The following is a 23528-nucleotide window of genomic DNA, read 5'->3' as shown; positions in this document are numbered from 1 at the left end:
ATCTCTAACCCATACAATGGATATTCTAGTCACGCTGCCACTCTAACCTGCAGAAGTCTTGACAGAAATAATACATTACCAATTTATGACATAATTATGTGGTCCTATCCATTACTTTTTTCGGTTATTTTATCCGGGTGTTTTTTATTACAATATATATCATATTTCGAATCTATTCAAAGTTGTGAAATGCTGGTAATTTATTACTATAGTCGAGAGGTATTCTTCATTACTTAAAAGTGAGAAATTTTAAATTTGAATTTCAAGAATAACAGGTTCACAATTAACTTATTCTCTCATCCTTTTACGGTAAATGTATCATTGATAAAAAAATATGTGAAATACCAAGTGAAGAATGAACATATTTTTAAAGGGAACCTTAACCCTACTTCTGAGGGAGGATTTTATCAATCAAGTAAAAAATAATAATAATGTTATTTGTAACACATAAAATTGACATACTCTTATTCATTTTTACTTGTAAGTGAGAGGTCTTATGTTCAATTCTCACCAAATGCAAAGTTGAATCGCATTATTACTAGCCTATTGTGAGGCTTAACCCGCTCTTTCATCCTGTTTATATAGATAATATCGTTTGTTCAAAATAAAAAACTGACATACTCTTTAATATAGGTGAATTTATAAAATAATAGGGATTTACTTCTATCCAATAGAAGACGGGAAATGTCCATGCAAAATGCTTTGGAAAACATTCTCTATAAGGAGTATGATTCTCTTTTTTCTTCTTTTTTTCTTCTTTTTCTCCTCTCCTATTTGAACGGTGACATTTAAACCACGTTAAAATTTTATATTAATTTTTTATTTAAAAAAAAAAGACAAAATAAAAAATATGAAAGAAGGGGATGGAAAGAGGAAGGGAAATAATCATAAACCTTTCTATAAAGCAATAGGTCTATCCATCAAGAGATGCGAAATGTCAATCAAAATGCATTGGAATGAAAATTTACAAATATTTGTTGGCCGCGTATACAGACTATAAAATTTTCATCTTTTTCGAAAAATAAAAATAAAAATATGCATCTTTTGATGTAGGGCCTGTCAATAAAAGAGAGCCATTAGAGTAGCTATTTGACAATTGACGCATAAGTTTAGCAGGGCAAATCCTTAAAAGAGATTTTACCAGAACACATGTTACGTTGAATATGGGCTTGGGGCAATCATGGTATGAGCAGGTTTTGTAAAAGCCCACAATGAATGGGGCCGGGTTTGGGTAAATCTACATATCTATTAGGGTTTAATACCTATTAGGATGATGATGATCATTAAGAAGCTGCACGTTGGCAATTACTGCAACTTTTATTTTTTGTGATATCTCGTATGTTGGATGATAAATAGCAAATAGGGCATCTCATAGGAATTACTTTCTAACTTGAGCATCTCAGAGATGCGCTCTTTTATTTGTTTAAGTAATCAAATAGAGTTAGAGCTAGGACGTTGGGTGCAAATGATAAACGCTCTTAATTATTTAAGTTATGAGCTTTATGTTAGTACTTACCAGCTGCTTATCTCAATGAGCATATGAAATGAAAGTGTGATATTCTGTTCTATTAAGAGAAGAGCCCTTGTCAACTTTTTCCTCCACTTTTTTCAATTTTACGCTCACTTTTGAATACACAATATTAACATAAAGAGGGCAAAATAGTAATTTTGTACCTTTTGACAAAATGACAATCATATCTCTATTTTTCCTATTTTACCCTCACTTTTGATACACAATATTTACATAAGGAGGGTAAAATAGTAATTTTGTATCTTTTGAGAAAATGACAATCATATCCCTATTTTCCCTATTTTACCCTCACTTTTGATACACAATATTTACATAAGATAAAAAAAAATATGCATTTATTAAAAGAAATTGTCCCACCATTGTTTTTTCATACAGGTAAGTGAAATGATGATGTTTTTTTGATAGTTTGAATGAACTGAAGCAGTTCCGCTTGATGAGAACGTGGGAGGAGGTGGGCGGTTGAAGAGGCTTTAATTTTGTACCTTTTGACAAAATGACAATCATATCCTTATTTTTCCTATTTTACCCTCATTTTTTTGAGAAAATAATCATATACCTATTTTTCCTATGACAAAAAAATATGCCCTATTAAGATAAATTATCTCATCATCATTGTCTCATTCTCTTTTTTTCTTAAATTTTAAAAACTAATCACACTCCTTAATAAAAAAAACAAAAAATAAAATGAAATTGTTCACACAGAGTATGTGCTCATCTTCTAGTATAATTTATGTACAGAGCTGCCTAATAAAATAATTTGATTGTGTGATATATAATCTATAGACAGAGCTTCCTAATGAAATAATTTGATTGTGTGATATATAATATATGGACAGAGCTTCCAAATAAAATAATTTGATTGTATGATATATAATCTATGAACAGAGCTGCCTAATAAAATAATTTGATTGTGTGATATATAATCCATGAACAGAACTACATAATAAAATAATTTGATTGGCAGCCACCATCAAGTTTGCATCACCAGTTTCAGTTTTCAAATAGCTTATTTTAGAACTGATCAAACTGATGACAAAATAAAACTAAGAGTAGTATTCACCCAAAGCTACTGACAAGTTCAACTATAGTACCCAACTTTTTAGAAGCCTATTAATATATTTTCTTCTGCAACATTTGAACGTGCATGATAGTGAAGAAGTTGAGATTTTATTATAAAATTAATTGTTAATATGAGGAGTAACTTAACTTATTTATAAGCTAATGTAAGATTCCTTAAAACTTAACTTATTTATAAGCTAATGTAAGATTCCTTCTCCCATTAATGTGTGATTCATTCTCAATACGTCCTCTCACATGTAGCGAAAATTTTCAAGCCTAACACATGGAACAGACGTGGAGCAATGTGGCTGCTGGGCTTCACACATGAGACAACCTATTCTAATATCATGAAGAAAGTTGAGGTTTCACCTTAAATCAATTGGTAATATGAGGAATATCTTCGCTTACTGATAAGCTCATGCAAAGGTCCCGCTTCCCATCAATACGTGATTCATTATCAATACTTTATAGTGAAACCTCAACTTCCTTTATGGTATCAAAACAAATTATCCACGTGTGAAATCCAACAATTACACGTGCTCTACATCACCGCATATGTAATGTCCATGTGTTTAGCTTGAACATAAAAAGAGAAAAACAACACAAAACAGAACAAAAAGGAGTCTAACTGGATCTAATGAACTGCTAAATTCCTTCCTACGTAAACTTAAACAAAAGTTGATGGGAAAAATATAGGAAGCACAGGGATAGGTCAAAATGAGTCATGACAATCAAAGGCCTGTCAAGAAGGGAATTATGTGGTTAGTATCAATGGCGGATCCAAGATTTTAACTTAGGGTGGTCCCAATATAAAAGCTCAAAAAAAAAAAAAAAAAAAGACAAAAAAATCATTGAACAAATAAATGGCAAACTACAATTTTCAATTCATAATATTTGTGCTAAACAAGCTAGAAATGGTAAATTTGTCCACAACGGGATCTCATACTTTGAAAACGTGTCATGATAGTTTCATTGTCAATACAAGAAAAAACATATTTCACAATGTAAACAACTAAGCTATCATTTAACCATTGATCCCCCATTCTGTTGTGATAGGAGCATATTCATGCGACTTAAATGGCTTGTTCTCGTGCATTTACGTTATGTTTCTCTAGTTATTTTAGTCCTTTATGCTTCTTTTGTGTGTTTTCAGGTTCTAAGGGCAAGGTATGCAAAAGGATGCCTTTTGGAGCCTTTTGGAGCAAATTAGAGATTGGAATGGATATCATATGCTTGGAGCCAAGAGGATGGACGAAATTAAAGACTTGAAGTAGGAAAGTTAAATCCTAAAAGACCTCATGTTTAAGCATCATTGAAGACTCCTGCGCATTTTAGAACACAAAAACAACATTCCTTGCAGCCTTAGGACATTGTCGTGTGTTTCCTTGTGTCTCCCTTCCTTGCCATGCAAGGAAGGGCTTTTTTCCCTATTTTAAACACTTAAATCATTCACTTATCATATCATTCACTTATTATAAGCATTCACTTATCATATCATTCACTTATCAAACCATTCACTTATCACTTCCATTCACTTATCACTTATCACTTCCATTCACTTATCACTCACCACATATCATTCATTTATCACTTAACATATCATTCATTTATCACTTAATACATCATTCACTTATCACTTATCATACTCATAATCATCTACACATTTCAACCATTTAAACATATGCATTTCAACTCACATGCATCATCATCATGCAACCAACCTTGCCACATGCTTTCCAAGCTTTCCCCCTTCATCATTAAGCCACATTCACTCCCATTTCTCTCCCCTTAACAGCCCTAAACCGTGCATAATTAAAGGACACCATTCAACACACACATGCACCAAAAGACAACATTGGCATGCATCACATGCATTTCCAACACTTCCCCCTTTGTGTTGTGCCTTCCCTTCCACTTTCCAACCACATTCTTTCAATTCCCACTTCATCATTACACCACCTAAGCCACATGCACTCCCATTCTTTAATTAAGCCACTTAAACCACAAAACAATCACACAACACACCAACACACATGCATCCTGAAATTCTTTGCCATGCAATCACATGCATTTCCCTTGACATTTTCAGCCATCACACTTCATCATTACACCACCATTCACTCTTTAACCCACACACACTTCACACAAACAACATTCACATGCATTCACATGCATTTCCAACACAAAACACACTCAAAACCGTGGCCACCTTTGCATTTCAGGATTCCCATTTGCATTTTCAGATTTCCAGCTTTCCCTTTTATTTTTCAGCTTTCATTCTTCATCATTGCAGCCATTCCACATGCAATTCTCCATCATTCCTCCACACAAACACCTTAAACAAATAGCCATATACATCTCCACTCCTCCTATAAATACCCTTGCATTCCCATCATTCAAATCATCTCATTTCATACACAACACACCACAAACACTTCCATTCATTCTCTTTGCCGTGAGTCCCCTTATAATCCAAAAACCATCTTTCCATTTCCACCACTTCCCAACCCTCCAAACCACTCCTCTACCATTTCCATAATCCCCCAAACCTCACCTTAGACCTTGTGCTACAATAACGAGGAAGATAAGAGGGCCTAAACGTTCATACAATTCAAGTTTGAGTTGTTGGAATGTTTAGGTGTTTCTTTGATTTCAAAGTTTAAATTCAATTCTCTTTGTTTTGTACGTATGAGGAATGGAAGAAAAGAGTGCCTAAACGTTCATACAATTCAAGTTTGAGTTGTTGGAATGTTTAGGTGTTTCTTTAATTTCAAAGTTATGAGGAAATAAACCCCCCTTTAGCTAGGGGGTGATTCGAAATAAATGTTTATATTTGCAATATGAATTGATTACTTTTGGTTGGAATTTCATAAGTTGTGGATTCAATTCGTTTAACTGTTTGATTGATAACTTATTTATGTATGTTCATTGAGATTGCAAGCTTAATTTTCATGCATGAATATGACGCTAGAATATAAGTGAGTTTCACCTAATCGTTATGAACTTATATTCACAAGTAGTGGAGGTTGCTTATAAACAATCGCGTTAAACGAATTCTTGGCATAAGTTTCATGCGTATTCCATAGTAACGAATGCCTCGTCGATGTTTATGATTTCCGTTGAACTTAATGATCTTTGTTGAATGTCTCTATCATGCGTATTCCATAGTTAGGGACTTTGATTAAGAATAATTTGGTTGTAATGCGTATTCCATTCAATCCAACGAATCTAGGGAAATCTGAAAGTTAATTTAAGCGGACCTAATTAACTTGGAGCATTGAGTTTCATAATTTATCGAAAGACCAACTGAGAATCAATCTTGTATGCAAGTATAACATGTATGGAGAAGAACCCCTTAGCTAGCCTTCAATCCATTCATTTCCGTCAAATCCATATTTACAATTTGTTTTGTTTCCAAGTATTCATTTTAGTTTAAATTCGTCCAAATCCAATTCCCCCCTATTTCGTTGAAGTCTTAGTCTTAATCTTTCTTATTTTTAGTTTTGCTTTCTTCGAGCGTTAAATAGTGTTTTATATTGTGTTTTTATGTTTTTAAGTCAATTTAGAAGGTTTTAGCAAGCCCTCCTAATCCCCGGTCTAGAACGATCCCTACTTACACTTATACTACAAATTGACGAAAAGAGGGTTTAATTTGTGTGCGTATAAATCACGCATCAAATTTTGGCGCCGTTGCCGGGGATTAGCAACTTTGCTAATCCCTTGGTTCTTTTCTTTTTTTTGGTTTAGTTGTTTTCGTTTTAGTTTCTAACTTAGTGTTGTTTTCTTTGTTTGTTGTTACTTTTGATATTTGATTTAGTTCTCTTTCTTTGATTTTAGGTACTAGAGAAGTAAGATATGGATTTTGCTAGCATTCAAGCTCAATTGGCAAATCTTACTTCTAAATTGTTGCCGTATGCCGAAAGGACCACAATGCAGAGTGTCCCTACATTTGGTGCTTCATATAGGCAAGGATTTCAAGCCAATCAATGTCCACAAAGAGATTGGAGGGATCATTCAAACTCTATATGGTGGGAAGATCAACAAGTTCAACGTGAAGCATATTGGCAACCATATGAGGAGTTCTATTCAAGACCTATGCAGCCACCACAACTTCATATGTAATATGCTCAATTAAATTCAAGTTCGCCAATAGATTATATTCAAATTCTTAATGAAATAAATTCTTTGGCGCAGGGGTCACAAAATCAAGCCAAGGAGGCTCAACAAGAAGCATATTGGCAACCATATGAGGAGTTCAATACAACACCTATGCAGCCACCACAACCTCCCCCACAACAATTCCAATCAAGTTCAAGTATGTCCATGGATAATGATAAAAATTTTCAATTACTAACCTCTTTGACGCAGGACGAACAAAATCAAGACAAGAAGTTGGGTAAATTGGACGAGCAATTTGGGCAGATTATGGAGTTCATGAAACAAATTCAAGAGCAAAGTGAACTTTCCAACTCAACTATTGAAAACTCGAAGGAAGATTTTGAAATCCATAATGCTATCACTTTGGGAAGTGCTATGGAGGTTGGAGCTGACCTAAAAATGTCCAAACATAGCTTAGAAGTGGATGAAGAGCTGCTAATTGAGGAGGAGGAAGAAGACATGCACACGGCAAGGGTAGAACAACCCTTGCCGCAGCCCCCTAAGCCCTCTAAACCACCCACCACAAGTAAGGACGTCCCAATTCCATGTTATTCTGATGTTATTCCACCCAATGTCCCTTTTCCTAGCAGGTTTTTGATTCCCAACCAAGAAGAGAGTAAAAAGGACATCGTGGAAGCCTTCCCAAAGGTGCAAAATGCTATTCCAATTCTTGGTGCAACACAGCAAGTTTTAGATGGTGTTGAATTCTTAAAAGGACTTTGTACACCAAGAAGAATGATTCAAGAGAAGGTAGTGGCTGGAGAAGATGTAGAAGGCATCAAAGAGGACATATTTGAAACCACAATTCCCAAGGAAGTTGGATTTTATGACACGGGACAAGTCATAACTTTCGAAGGGGTGTTTATTCTGGAGTTCATTTTGGAGCACACAGGTAAGCCGCCTCCCCGAATTTCAATTTTCTTTTATACTAACATGTGGTTAATGATTCAGGCACCCAATCTGGAATTTAAACTATTACCGGATCATTTCAAGTATCACCGCCCATTCAAAGATAAATTCCATGCCGTTTGATTTTATTTATGTAAAAAAAAAAAAAAAAAAAAAAAAAAAAAAAAAAAAAAAGTTGTGATACTAAACATGGAGAAAGGTGGAGCTTCACAAAGGTTGTTTGCGTGAAGCCCCACTACGAGGCGCAGAAGCGGAAGGCGCAGAAGCGGGAGGCATAGAAGCGGGAGGCATCGGAGCTAGAGCATTCCAGGCCTCAATACTTGGCCAAGCGCTGGATGACCCAGGAAAAAGGTGCCTCTGGAGATAAGACGCAAGCCTTTGGCGGTCATTGTGAATTCGACCCTCAGATTCTTGCAGCTCATCAAGCTTCCTCTTCATGCCCGCCGAATAGTTATTTGCAAGCACATGCAAACTTCTATTCTCGTACTTAAGCTGTTTGATTTCCTGCTTAAGACTTTCCACCTCTGCCATCAACGATTCCACTTGGCGGGACCGAGCAAGCAGGCGTAGGCCCATGTTGGACACAGAGCTCGCACACTGAACACTAAGTGCGAGGGACTCTTGAACGGCCAACTCATCGGACCGTCCTGACAGCAGCCTACTATCTTTTGGAGTTAGGAGGTTCCTAGCTACTATTGTAGCTGTTGTGGCGTCCTGCATCACAGAGTCTTCACCTGAAAGAGGACCGTTAGAAGATAAAAAAGAAGGGCGCCATACATTACCTTGACGGGGCGCAACCGGATCGCTGCTGAGACTCAAATCTAAGCTAAGGTTCGATGAGTTTGCCATTTTCTTTCAAAAGTGTTCAAAGAGAAGGGGTGGATGGAGTTAAATTTCGAAGGGCCGGAGACGATTATCAAGAATGGGAGATCTTCAGAGTGTGTTTGTGGCGGTGATCGATACCTCAATAAGAAGCCAAGGCGACGCGTCCACCGATTCAAAAAGCCGGAATTTCCGGCGTAATTTAGGCGACGTTTTCTCGGCTTTTCAGAAGACGCACGTGGAGGCCATCATCGCAACTACACCTCTTTAGCCAACAAGCGCAAAGTTCGGCGACGCTTTCTCTGCTTTTCAGAAGACGCGTGCAGCTTTGTCAAAATGAGCCGCATCTGCACTACCACGTGTCGTTCAGAAAGCGAATGGGCGTCGTTCAGAAATCGAAGGGGCGCCTGCTCAGAAATCGAAGAGGCGTGTTCAGAGATCGAAGAGGCGCCACTATTTCAAAAAGCCGGATTTGCGGGATCAAAACGTTTGTCGACAAAGGTAAAAAGTACCACCACTTGATATTATCTCTATATATGTCGACCTTCGTCTTTTATGGCAGGGCAAACCTGAAGAAAATGCCCAACTCTCCCTCACCTCTGAGGGCGCACTCCCAGCAAAGCCTTTCGAAAGACTCAATTCTTTCTTCTTCCCCAAAGATGATACCAGATGCCTGGAGTACATATGACCCAGGAGGAAACAGCACAACAAATACATGTGCTGATTCATTCACCGCTTCTTCAAAAGCAAAGGTATCTCATATCATAAAGGTCAAAAGCAAAAGTATCTCATATCATGCTCTTTCCCTGTCTTTTTCTTTGTCCTTGTTCTTACTCGCATGGCAAAGTAAAAGAAGCAATCAGCCGACACTTGGAGTCAATCTTCCGATCTGGAGCCAACTGCCTGGAATCTATTCCTGATTGCTTACCTAGCGTTGCTCTCGAGTAGTCATCTTCAACGGTTGATACACTTCCGGAGAAGGGACCACTTCTGCAAGGGGGAGCGAGTAAGGCAAGTGAAAATGATACATTGAAGCATGTGGAGACAAACATAGGCTGAGTTATCCTCCAACCCTTTTCAATACGAATTGGAAAGATTGAACAAAGAAACAGACCAAAAGGGTATGCTCAGACCTTCGGGGAAGACCAAAAGAATCCTCCAGCCCAGTAGCACAAAGGAAAATCAATGATGGGCGGAAACCAGTTCAAGAGTAAGCCTGTGGAATCACAAAGATCAAAGCCTCAATGCAATTACCAAGGAGAAGATGGAATTTACACTCTATAACCAGATTTGCGTCTCTAAACTCTTCTCTTTGTTAATTACATTATGCCATGTTTATTATGTTTAAGTGCTTTTTGTGTGTTTACTTATATTTTGTGTGAATCTATGCTTAAAACATTGAGGACAATGTTTGATTTAAGTGTGGGGGGGTAACTAATGTTGTTAATGCAAATTCGTGGGATTTTATCACCCATAACTTCAAATGTTGTTCCTTGCTGTTTTAAGGTGTTTTTAAACTGTTTTAGCATGTTTTGTTTTATAACTCCGAAAAACACATAAAAATTTGAAAAAAAATGTTTTGAAAAGCCTAAAAAGAGTGTTTTGAGTCGTTTTTGTGTCGTAGGTTACTTTCCAACACAATGATAAGGATTTGGTTTCTAATTGCATGACTGTTAAAAAGAGTTATGAACATAGAGAAAAGTTTGATTTACTCTTGGTATATGCTTGGTTATGGTTATAATGTATGACTTCACATGCAATCATAAAAGAAAAAAATTCGTTTTTGTAACATGCTTGAAGGAAGGAACTCAAACAAACGCTACAACCCTGAGAGACTTGAGCCTATAACGTTCTTTGGAGAGTATAATCTGTGATTTCTTGTTTTCTAAAGTCGTTGCATGATCTCATTATTCTTTGCTTGGTTACTACTTAGAAGGCGTTTCATCATATAGTTCCAAATGCTAGAACTCATGCCCATTTCATTCAAAGCATGTTATTGATTTGCATAACATATATCAAGATGAAGTTGTGTAGTTGCCACCATAGCCAAATAGCCTCACTTCCCATATTTCGTATTTGTTGTAAGTTTTAACCCCGTTGAGCCTTGTTTAGCCTCTATTCTTTGTTTACCCATATTTTCCTCACCTAGCCTAGTTTAGGACAATCCACACCCTTGTTCTTAAAAGATAGTGAGCATGACTTAAATGAATTCCTTTTGAGTTACATTATGCAAGAAAATGAGTGTGGGGGAAGGAATGCTTGTTCTTAAGTATGTTTGAGATTCAAAAGAAAAGAAAGATAGAAAGAAAAAAAAAAAAAAAAAAAAAAAGAGCTTGAAAAAAAATAAATAAATAAATAAATGAAAGAATGAGTGATTGAAGAAAGGGTCCAAAAAGTGAATATGGCCCTAAGTTTTGTGTGACTTTCCCTTGGATGTTCAAAGTTGACTTCTGCGTTCTTAAGGGAATTCTAAGTGCCTGATTCAATACTTTGCTCACTATTGCTTTAAGAATGTTTGTTTATCCTTCACCTTTCATTGTTAGCCAATACCCTAGCCCCGTTACAACCCTTGACTTCTATCTTGAGTGTTATGGGTTTCAATTTGTGGAGTTTGAACTTGGTATGAGCTTATGGTGTCACTGGTTCTCGCATCTAAGTAGTAGCATTCCATTCATGAGATCATATCTAAACATGCTTATTAACTCCAGAAATTGCGTTCTTTGTGATACATATATGTGAGTGTTCGTTTTCATGTTTGCATCAATCTTCTCACATATGACTAGATTAGGGTGTGTAGTTAGAAAATCTGAGTAAAAATCGAGTGCATATCTTGTAAGGAATTGAGCAAATTCTCTAAGGCATGTTACTACATTCAAAACATGGTTTTAAATGCTTAATTGTGAACTAGTATATGGTGACTATGATTAAGAATGTACTTAAGTGTGAAGATGACTAAAATCTGTGGGAATGATGATTTTTAACGTGTCATGTGCATTGGAAATCCCTAAGACGGTTGTTGGAAGGTTTAGGTTGTGTTTTACTTGTTTTGTTTCGTTTGGTTTTGTTTTGTTTTTCTTTCTGTTTTGCTCGAGGACTAGCAAAAGATAAGTGTGGGGGTATTTGATAGGAGCATATTCATGCGACTTAAATGGCTTGTTCTCGTGCATTTACGTTATGTTTCTCTAGTTATTTTAGTCCTTTATGCTTCTTTTGTGTGTTTTCAGGTTCTAAGGGCAAGGTATGCAAAAGGATGCCTTTTGGAGCCTTTTGGAGCAAATTAGAGATTGGAATGGATATCATATGCTTGGAGCCAAGAGGATGGACGAAATTAAAGACTTGAAGTAGGAAAGTTAAATCCTAAAAGACCTCATGTTTAAGCATCATTGAAGACTCCTGCGCATTTTAGAACACAAAAACAACATTCCTTGCAGCCTTAGGACATTGTCGTGTGTTTCCTTGTGTCTCCCTTCCTTGCCATGCAAGGAAGGGCTTTTTTCCCTATTTTAAACACTTAAATCATTCACTTATCATATCATTCACTTATTATAAGCATTCACTTATCATATCATTCACTTATCAAACCATTCACTTATCACTTCCATTCACTTATCACTTATCACTTCCATTCACTTATCACTCACCACATATCATTCATTTATCACTTAACATATCATTCATTTATCACTTAATACATCATTCACTTATCACTTATCATACTCATAATCATCTACACATTTCAACCATTTAAACATATGCATTTCAACTCACATGCATCATCATCATGCAACCAACCTTGCCACATGCTTTCCAAGCTTTCCCCCTTCATCATTAAGCCACATTCACTCCCATTTCTCTCCCCTTAACAGCCCTAAACCGTGCATAATTAAAGGACACCATTCAACACACACATGCACCAAAAGACAACATTGGCATGCATCACATGCATTTCCAACACTTCCCCCTTTGTGTTGTGCCTTCCCTTCCACTTTCCAACCACATTCTTTCAATTCCCACTTCATCATTACACCACCTAAGCCACATGCACTCCCATTCTTTAATTAAGCCACTTAAACCACAAAACAATCACACAACACACCAACACACATGCATCCTGAAATTCTTTGCCATGCAATCACATGCATTTCCCTTGACATTTTCAGCCATCACACTTCATCATTACACCACCATTCACTCTTTAACCCACACACACTTCACACAAACAACATTCACATGCATTCACATGCATTTCCAACACAAAACACACTCAAAACCGTGGCCACCTTTGCATTTCAGGATTCCCATTTGCATTTTCAGATTTCCAGCTTTCCCTTTTATTTTTCAGCTTTCATTCTTCATCATTGCAGCCATTCCACATGCAATTCTCCATCATTCCTCCACACAAACACCTTAAACAAATAGCCATATACATCTCCACTCCTCCTATAAATACCCTTGCATTCCCATCATTCAAATCATCTCATTTCATACACAACACACCACAAACACTTCCATTCATTCTCTTTGCCGTGAGTCCCCTTATAATCCAAAAACCATCTTTCCATTTCCACCACTTCCCAACCCTCCAAACCACTCCTCTACCATTTCCATAATCCCCCAAACCTCACCTTAGACCTTGTGCTACAATAACGAGGAAGATAAGAGGGCCTAAACGTTCATACAATTCAAGTTTGAGTTGTTGGAATGTTTAGGTGTTTCTTTGATTTCAAAGTTTAAATTCAATTCTCTTTGTTTTGTACGTATGAGGAATGGAAGAAAAGAGTGCCTAAACGTTCATACAATTCAAGTTTGAGTTGTTGGAATGTTTAGGTGTTTCTTTAATTTCAAAGTTATGAGGAAATAAACCCCTCTTTAGCTAGGGGGTGATTCGAAATAAATGTTTATATTTGCAATATGAATTGATTACTTTTGGTTGGAATTTCATAAGTTGTGGATTCAATTCGTTTAACTGTTTGATTGATAACTTATTTATGTATGTTCATTGAGATTGCAAGCTTAATTTTCATGCATGAATATGACGCTAGAATATAAGTGAGTTTCACCTAATCGTTATGAACTTATATTCACAAGTAGTGGAGGTTGCTTATAAACAATCGCGTTAAACGAATTCTTGGCATAAGTTTCATGCGTATTCCATAGTAACGAATGCCTCGTCGATGTTTATGATTTCCGTTGAACTTAATGATCTTTGTTGAATGTCTCTATCATGCGTATTCCATAGTTAGGGACTTTGATTAAGAATAATTTGGTTGTAATGCGTATTCCATTCAATCCAACGAATCTAGGGAAATCTGAAAGTTAATTTAAGCGGACCTAATTAACTTGGAGCATTGAGTTTCATAATTTATCGAAAGACCAACTGAGAATCAATCTTGTATGCAAGTATAACATGTATGGAGAAGAACCCCTTAGCTAGCCTTCAATCCATTCATTTCCGTCAAATCCATATTTACAATTTGTTTTGTTTCCAAGTATTCATTTTAGTTTAAATTCGTCCAAATCCAATTCCCCCCTATTTCGTTGAAGTCTTAGTCTTAATCTTTCTTATTTTTAGTTTTGCTTTCTTCGAGCGTTAAATAGTGTTTTATATTGTGTTTTTATGTTTTTAAGTCAATTTAGAAGGTTTTAGCAAGCCCTCCTAATCCCCGGTCTAGAACGATCCCTACTTACACTTATACTACAAATTGACGAAAAGAGGGTTTAATTTGTGTGCGTATAAATCACGCATCATGTTGCCGAGTGAACTCTTAATGATATTCATGGCGGAAAATGTTCTCTTCACTGATGCAGTTGCAACAAGTAAAACCAAAGCCAATTCAATAAGTAAATACACATATTGAAATACTTGATGCAACCTTTTTTCCACCATTTTCTTAGCAAGATCACTAATGCTCTACAACTAAGAAAAGTCACTTCTTGAACGCATATAATGAATATAAATATCGAGTTGATCTTTAAGTGCCAATAGGTCTTGCTTCGTAAAATCTTAAGAGTACAATTGAGCAAGGCGAAATAGCTTTTCTTTGTCAAAAGCTGCAAAAGAATCATTTGGACTCAAACTAGCCAAACAAATGAGCAATTCGATACTTGTTTCATTGAAGCGATCATTTAACTCTATAAGCTGGGAATCAATGACAACAAAAAAGAGCTCCACTTTGTAACGATGACGGTTGGTCTTTTTGTGGGTATTTTACAGCGCGATCTCCCATGAGCTACATATGTCTCATCCATGTTAATAACCTCAATATGATGTTGGACACAAAATGATAATACTTTGTCAACCAAAAGGTCAAACCCCTCATCATTCCTCATGTAGAGTAGTTGTTATTTACATGTGCTGACTAAATCCATTACATTCACAATCTCTTGATCATCCTTTTGTAATGCTTGTGATAAATCATTTATGATTCCCAATATAGATTTCATCAAAAATAGGAGAAACACAAACTCAAAAGATTGTATATCTTTCAATAACCTATTTGCTTCGGCCACACTATCATTGGTATTATCATCAACAATCATTTCAAGCACATTGACCACGGATGAGAACATAGTAATCAAACTAATCAAAGTACCATAATGTGAATTCCATCTTGTAGCTCTGGCACGTTTGAGACTAGTTTCTTGATTTAAACCTCGTCATGTCATAAGAGAATCATTTTCAAGAGCTTTCATAAGTTCTTTTTGTTGCATCTCTTTAAGTGCATCACGACGCTTACATGAATCTACAATATTATTTACCACATTATTAGCCAATAGGAAGAATGTGTTAACATCAACATTATCCTTTGCTACGGCAACAAGAGCTAATTGGAGTTGATGAGTAAAGCAATGAATATAAAATGCACAAGGTTGATCATTCAAAATCTTTGTCTTGAGTCTATTGAACTCACCTTTCATATTACTAGCACCATCGTAACATTGCCCTCGTAAATTGGAGAAGCTCAACTCATTAAAATGAATGAAGGCACTCCTTTAATGTGTTTGAAATGGTGTTGGGAACATGTTGAACTTCTACAAACCTTTCAATGACTTTCCCATTTTTGTCCACATAACGCAAAATCACTGTCATTTGCTCCTTTATAGAAACATCATGTGCCTCATCAACCAATAGAGAAAAGAACCTAGCATTCTTCATATCACTTATGATAGTTTTAATGGTTTCAATAGAACATGAATGAACAAGATCTTTTTGAATTGAATGAACTATTAGCTTCAAATTTCCCGGAGCTTTATCTAACACAACGGCCTTTATTTTCTCATCATGATTCGCAAGGAATTGCAAGAGCTCCAAAGTTACCTCTATTGTTTAAAGTCACCTTCATCATGACCACGAAATGAAAGACCTTGTCGCAACAAAAACTTAGTGCAATCAATTGACGCATTCAAGCAAGTGCGATAAGCCATACAAGCTTCTTCTGACTGTTTGACCACAACTGTTTCAATATGTGTCTTTTAATTCATTAGATTATCAGCAATTTCAACAGCTTTAATGTGAAAGCTACCAACGATTCCCACATGTTTTTCAAAACAGGCTCTTGCATGCTTCCAATTTTGAAAGCCTATCTCAGTAAAGACATTACTGCCTGATTGTTCAAAGTTGACTTTGAATAGATAGCAATAAAAGCAAAATGCAGCATCTTTAGATATACTATATTCCAACTAATGAAATTCCTTCAACCAATTATCAACGAACCGTCGCTTTTTATTCGAATGCAAAGTGAATGGAAAATCATGATCTTTAGCTCTAAAAGGCCCATCAATATATATGCTCTTCGGACCTTATCTCGAATATCTGGAGGATAATCCTTCATTGAAATTCTCTTTCTGGGGTCTCTCTCAAGATTATCAATAATCAACTTTTAACTCATTTTGTTATGGAGTGGAATTACCCCCCAATTGGATTAGAACTACTTGGAATTGGAGGGGAACTGTTCGGAATAGGATTGGAACTATCCAAGTTTGGAGATGAAATATTTGGAATATGATTGCCCGAACTAATCGATGATGATTTTCGCTTGTAATATCGTTCCATACTTCTAATTTCTACACATATCAATTAATAAAACAATCTATATCAATTGATGAAACTACAAAAATATTATATAAAAAACGAGAAATCAGATTTCATTTATAAATTTATAATTAGGTCCGTGCCGGTGGGATTCTAATATTATGAATGTCAAAGACAAGCATGCCACAAATAGACTGCCATCACTTCAAAGAAACATTAAAAGTTTAATTCATCACCAAATTCACAACCAAACATTAAAAATAAAAATACTTCTTAAACAAAATATCTAACACCACAAATAAATTAATATCAGATAGTGGATGGTAAAATTATTTAAATATCTAACACCACAAATAATTTAATATCAGATAGTGGATGGCAAAATTATTTAATGGACAGAGTCAAAGAGAGTACAAACCTCTTCGACCAAGAAAAAGAGGACTAGCGGCTAGCCTCCAGACCAAAGCTTTACACGGAGAAAAAAAATGCAAAAGGGTTACAAATTTTCACCAGAGATATCGTCGCCCCACCCGTCGGTGCAATGGTGAACAGAAACTAGAGTGCAGCAGAGAGTTGATCGATGCCGTAAGGAACAAGAGCAGGGCGAGCGGCAGACGATTAGGTATTATTGGTAAAGTGAAGATTCTGATTGCTCTATCGTGTGAAGGAGCTGAGTGCTCTATCGTGTGAGGGTTCTCAGGTGAGAGAGGTTTTAAATTTTTTTAATGACTTGGCTCAAAACGACGTCATTTTGGCCAAGTAATTGTGCAGCATCACTTGCACAACATCACTGGTGCAGCATCACTTGGGCAGCATCACTAACATGGGTGGTCCTTAAAGATCCTCATAGCCATTTTTCCGAGCTTCGGGTGGTCCATGGACCACCCTAGTCCCTGGACCACCCTAGTCCCTTAATAGATCCGCCCCTAGTTAGTATAGTAGTAGTACGGTTTAAAATACCCAAATCACCATCACATAAATTTATTATTTTATTCAAATTATAACATGGACCACCCTAGTCCCTTAATAGATCCGCCCCTAGTTAGTATAGTAGTAGTACGGTTTAAAATACCCAAATCAGCATCACATAAATTTATTATTTTATTCAAATTATAACATGTTTTTACTTTTTAAGTTAAAATTTAAATGTAAGATACATCAAAACTATTAATTTATTTTTAAATTATAACAACACGTGACGGTATTTCTGTCTAATACATGCAAAAATTTCCTTGGAGTGTCGGAGAATTTGGGAGTACGATATGGTAATGGACCTAATGAATTAAATTTGTCGTTGGAAAACTAAGGAAGAAAGTGCATTCACTTGAAACTCCTGTGTCCAGTGAGGAATAAATTTTGCAGGAAAAAAATATTCACTTAATTCATAAGTTCGTGGAGAAGATGAAGCATACATATAAGAAGCCTATACAAGAAATTGTTTTTATAATAATAGGCTATAGTTTGTAACAAAGAAGCATACATATAAGTCCATTTGAGTTGTCCTAACTTTGTGGAAGTGTTCGATTTGTTTTGCAGGTTTTAGACCTTTTAGGTTTGGCTTTAGAGGACTCAAGTTTCATGTCTCTTTTTTTTCATGTACTTTTATGAGGAGTAAGGTTTATGTCTCTTTTGACTAAGTGTAATTTCTTTTTTAGTTATCAATAAAATTTCCCTCATATTGTCTACGTTTTTCAAAGAAAAAAAAAACAAAAAGTCTATTTGAGTTATTTTCTTTTCAGGTTAAATTTATCTTTGTAGAAAAGAAAGTGTGTTAATAATGTTTATTCACAAACCACTGTACACAATACTTACAAAATTTATGCACTGCACAGAAAGACACCAAACCCTACAAAGAACCTTTCCAAGAAAAAGCTGAAGGGAAAAAAATACAACGGACTTCGATCATTCACTTTTCATTTATTTGAAACAAGGATTGGTATTTAAGAGTTTTATTATGCACAAAAACTTCATGTGGAGTGATTTGAAAAAAGAGAGAGAACCAGAACATTTTTTTTTTTTAACTTTTCATTAATAAATGTCAGATTATGGAGATTTGTTTACCCATATAATTATATATATGGCAAAATGAAAGGTTATGGTTTCCCATATTTTAATTTTATATCATCCAAGTATTGAGAAATATTAAGTGATGCGAATACTATCTGCTTTGATCTTCAATAGGTGACCATGTTGTATGAAACTATGACCCAACTCAAAACTTATCACCTGCTAATACAAAAAAGAAATTAAAATGAAAAACTAAACAATTAAATTATAAATTGCTTTCCTCCATAATTTCCTAGCGAAAATAATGGACATTGAGATTCGGTCAACAAGTTCTTTCTTTTTTGTCCATCTGGTGATACAAGAAAACACATACGATCCACTACTTCTTTTCCCTCTTTTTGCTTCTTATGTTTTCGGGTGTGAGATCATTGGTATCTTATTTTTAGTACATATGGAATGATAATGTTATAGTTATTGGATAACTAAAATGCACTAATTTATTTCAGTATTCAATTTAGTCTTCATCATCATCATGAGGTTGTAAGAACTCAGTTTTCACAGACAAAGGGATCCTCACGGCATGCACTCCGTCAACCCAAGTAAGGCTTCCAAAATAGTAACCAGTGTTCATCTCGTGGATTGCGGAGATTGTGACTGTGAAAGTGAGTTTTTCAACTGTGGAATTGAAGACCAGAGCAGTAGGGTTCACATATACAATTGTACCGAATGGAGGTTCAATGGTAGCTTTGTAAATGGACTCAGGGGCTCCAACATTTGTTACAGTTCTTTTTACCGTGATTGGATTTCTCAGACTAGGTATGGTCACGGAAGGTAGGTTAACGTCAAGGATAGAGGGCTTCTTGACGGGACATGTTGTGTTTTTCCCTGTAAGTCGAGAGATGGCAGAGTTGTTGTACCCCCTTGCACAAAGATATTCCATGTAGTCTGCTGCACCCATGTCGTATACTAGTCCAGGGTCTGCTGCACCATTGGGATTCACCAGACCACCCCCGAAGTCAAATGAATTTGCCAACTTTTGAGGAGATCCTTCTGCAAATATCGGTAAACCAGATGGGCCGTTCCTCCATGCTTCATTTAAATTTATAACACTGTTAAGTTTCACATGTATCTTATTGAAACTGGGAACATATCATATAATATGTGATTACCAGTTGTTACGAGTGCTGATTTGATGGCCGCTGGAGACCAATTAGGATGCATTCTCTTGATAAGAGCCACAATGCCTGTGACATGAGGAGTTGACATTGATGTTCCAGACATCATGGCATATCCACCCTCCGCGAATGAATAAAGTGGAGAAGTTGCTGCTAGTATGTTCACACCAGGCGCGGCTATATCTGGCTGTCCGACAAAGACACAACAACAAAAAAAGTGTTATAAGAAGAGTCTCAACAGTTTAAGACTTTAAGGTGAATCTCGAACGACACTAACTTGTCTCTACCTAAAACTTGTTGATAACTTTTCCAGGAGAAAACATGCAAGAGATGATCCCTTGAAAAAAGTTTCAGTTTATTGAACTGTTGAGAGTTACAAATTAATTTTCAAGAATTGATGTCAACATGAAAACTACAGTCGCCCAGCCCTTTATACATCGAACATCTGCATTAATTTAGAGTAGATACCTTGAGACTTGCTGGTGCAATGGAGTTTGGCCCCCTAGAGGAAAAATAAGCCACCTTGGCAGATAGTGGTTTTCCAACAGTCGTTTTAGGAAGGCTCAGCTTTACAAGAGGATATCTGTGCACTCCAAACAAAGTTTGAGGATTACAAACAAACCTAGCAGTACTAATCACACATTTTACAATAAAATTTAAAGTTCCGTACCTGGTTGACCGGATATAAAATAGAATTCGAGTGCCAATCTCATAGTCAACTTCAATGCATGGAAAGTCTTCAATACATGGAGATAAAGCAGCACTTGGATTCTTTGCGATGATTAGGCCAACACCTCCTGCTTCTTTCACAACTGCTGAAGCATTTGTTATCGCTTGACGACCCATTGTAGTGAAGCAGAGAACCACCTTTCCAACTACTACAGTTTTGTTGAGTGAGAGGGATTCACACACACTGAAAACAAGCAACTCGTGAAGACGAATGATAAATATAATATAGTAAATTAGGCAAATTGTAAGGATCTGGCACAAAGTAATTAAGAATGCAACATACCCTCCAGCGGTAGGCCCTTCAGACTGTGGGTATACCAAGTTTGTAAATCCTATCTCTGTCCCTGTAAACATAGCTTGACCCTACAAGAATATCAAAGCATACGTGTATGAGATGCTTCAAACTCCAAAATGCTAATTGCCCCTATCACAAAAACACATACCAGGAAAGTTTTGTTATTTCCTAAAGTTATAGAAGTAGGAAATTCTCGATCCATGGTGCTTGCTGCAACAGTTATGATCCACGGTGCCGTGTTCACAACCGTTTGTGCTGAAGGTCCACTATTTCCAGCTGCGCACACAACAGTAATCCCCTTAGCCACAGCATGAAAGGAACCAGTTGCAATGCCATCACGCTCATCAACATCTGAGAAGAGGGGAACAGAATACACAATTGACAATGACAACACATCAACCCCATCGTGTATTGCTTCGTCAAAAGCTTTCAAAATATCAGCTGTTGAGCATTGGCCGCCAAGCACATTCCAACAAACCTTGTAAATGGCCAACCGAGCATTTGGAGCACCGCCTCTAATTGTACCAAGACCAAGGCCCTTGTAGCTGATATTAGCCACAAAAGAACCAGCTGCAGTGCTTGAAGTATGAGTACCATGTCCATGTGCATCTCTAGGAGAATGGAATTCTTTGTCCAATGGCTTTGCATACTCGGCAAGAAGTCCATTGATAAACCAACGGGCTCCGATGATTTTTCTATTGCAATGTATTGTAGCATTGAAATTGTCCCCAGATTCACAAACACCATTCCAATGAGATGGAACAGGCCCGAGGCCTTTTTCATTGAATGACTCAGACTCCGGCCATATACCTGCCTCGATTCATTCAGTGGTTATGTTAAGGGACCACAACGTGTGTATACATGTTTGTGTGTGTGTGTGTGTGTGTGTGTGTGTGTGTGTGTGAGAGAGAGAGATAGAGAGAGAGAGAGAGAGAGAGAGAGAGAGAGAGAGAGAGAGAGAGAGAACAACCTGTGTCAAGAACACCTATGATAACTCCATCCCCCATGTTGCTCTTGGGGAGAATATTGGAAGGGGAGTGAGGAGAGAGGCCAAGAAAATCCCAACTCCTGGTTGTTTCCAACTTATGAAGGCTATTTGGTATGATTCGTACAACACCAGGCAACTCTTGAATTCACAAATGTTATAAGCATAAGAAGCCATAATTATAAGTACAATGCTCTTTTGCATTTACATTTGAAGTACATTCCATGAGACCATGGCAGTTTGTGTCATCATTGTATTGAACACCAGACATGACCTTATTGAATAATCTATAGCAATGTTTTTAAAAGATACCTAAAAGTTGTTGGGTTTGAGACTCTGTGAGCTTGGCTGCAAACCCAGAGAAACCATGTTTGTAACTGTATACCATCAATTCCGAGGCTAATTTCTTGCTGCAGCATAAGAACCACATAATTACTGAACAAGCATTTTACTAAGATTTGGATATTTAAGCATCGATCCTAGACTAAAATTCACATGATTGGTCTTTAAGGCTTTATTTTTCTACATCCATATTTATATTACCTTCCCACGACTGTGGCAAGCAAGTCATGATGTGAATCTGTGATTAACTTGGTGTTGTCATGCTGCCTATCTCCCATATAAACAATGTGTACCTGTTGGTTGAGAGATGTATTAGAGCACCCCAGTTCAAGTTTTTTCGAAGAAAAATCAAAGAAAATGCAAATCGTAAAGAACAAGGAAAGTGTTTGAGATGTTGGAAACATACATGGCTCTTTGCTGCCACCTTTGTTATCAATCCCTGACCAGTAAAACAGATAAGGCAAAGTAGAGCGAGTATTGAACTTGAGCTGCTCATATTGTCTCTATCACATAGAGAAAGAGAGAAGGGGAGGAGGTGTGGAAGAGGTTGATCAAATTAAGACCGATTAAAGATGAAGAATCTGAGCACTCTCTTTTGAATATATAGATAAAAAAACTAGAGTCACAAATCACTTGCAATGAACTATACCAAGTGCGTGTATATGAACATTTGATGAATTCTACATAACGTTGTTGTTAGCCGCTATTTTTATAACAGCATTAGGCTGGTGCATGCGAGCTTGGAGGGTAGGTCAAGTCAATAAAAGTTACGGGAATTTAGAGAATAAATAATGGAAAAAGTTAAACTTTAAAGTCTTCGATCACTTCAGACTTTTATTTTTATACAAGCAATATTAGCCGAACGGGGGATATCCTACTCGAAACACCGGGTGCAAGAATGATTGCTCTTAGCAGTAGGCTCCCATTAATATATTTTATTTTCTATTTCTTTTGAAAGCTACAAAATACTAATCCTTTTTGCTAATAATATCTTGACGCGAGAGAGAGAGAGAGAGAGAGAGAGAAGGGAATAAGGGATGATAATACAGAAGGTGACCGAGACAGATTGAATGGAAATTTTTCTGCTAATACTAATCTAAATTTTCGATCCATAACCTTTCAATGTTGACTATTTACGTTCTAGAAACAAAATTCGTAGCTTGGAAAATAACCTCTCTCTAAACCTTAAACCCTAAAAGAAGACAAAGGGGACAAAAAGGTTGGCGGTGATTACTTTTTTAGACATTGGAAGTTAAACTCCCTTCCTGCTTGTCATGAAGTTTCGAAAATATTCGACAAATCAATTCATCCAAACAGCGTAATTGTTGCAGACATGAAATTAATTGCATTAGTTAGACTGGATGTGCTCTTCTATGTATTCGAATACAATTGTATTGATTAATTTGACGTAAAATACCATTCGTATTAAAAAAAAGGGTGTGCTTGTTAATCAGATTGTACTAATTCAAATATAAAGACCAAGT

The 23528-nt window shown here is 36.5% G+C and overlaps 1 protein-coding gene across 1 annotated transcript; it reads right to left on the bottom strand.

The window, feature by feature from the left end:
- Positions 1 to 18911: 18911 nt before the first annotated feature.
- LOC137713537 (subtilisin-like protease SBT3.3) lies at positions 18912 to 22635 on the bottom strand. Its single transcript, XM_068452850.1, has 10 exons — positions 22451 to 22635; positions 22246 to 22337; positions 22015 to 22112; positions 21688 to 21843; positions 20866 to 21527; positions 20706 to 20785; positions 20364 to 20606; positions 20162 to 20276; positions 19688 to 19880; positions 18912 to 19607 (listed from the first exon to the last, which is right to left on the bottom strand). Exons 1-10 carry the CDS (start codon positions 22538 to 22540, stop codon positions 19033 to 19035), a joined length of 2304 nt encoding a protein of 767 aa, XP_068308951.1. The 5' UTR covers positions 22541 to 22635; the 3' UTR covers positions 18912 to 19032.
- Between the last annotated feature and the right edge of the window lie 893 nt (positions 22636 to 23528).

The sequence above is a fragment of the Pyrus communis genome, chromosome 13 (genome assembly GCF_963583255.1).
Source record: "Pyrus communis chromosome 13, drPyrComm1.1, whole genome shotgun sequence".
NCBI classification, from domain to species: domain Eukaryota; kingdom Viridiplantae; phylum Streptophyta; class Magnoliopsida; order Rosales; family Rosaceae; genus Pyrus; species Pyrus communis.
The sequence above is the reverse complement of the archived record's forward strand: the minus strand, read 5'-3'. Positions and strand labels throughout refer to the sequence as shown.

What these genes read in the sequence shown, in the direction of transcription:
- LOC137713537 (XM_068452850.1), bottom strand. Translation starts at nt 22,540, where the DNA reads ATGAGCAGCTCAAGTTCAATACTCGCTCTACTTTGCCTTATCTGTTTT. An exon ending in TCAAACCCAACAACTTTTAG is followed by an intron (nt 21,844 to 22,014) that starts GTATCTTTTAAA and finishes TGTGAATTCAAG; the next exon opens with AGTTGCCTGGTGTTGTACGA. An exon ending in TTGCACCAGCAAGTCTCAAG is followed by an intron (nt 19,881 to 20,161) that starts GTATCTACTCTA and finishes TTTGTCGGACAG; the next exon opens with CCAGATATAGCCGCGCCTGG.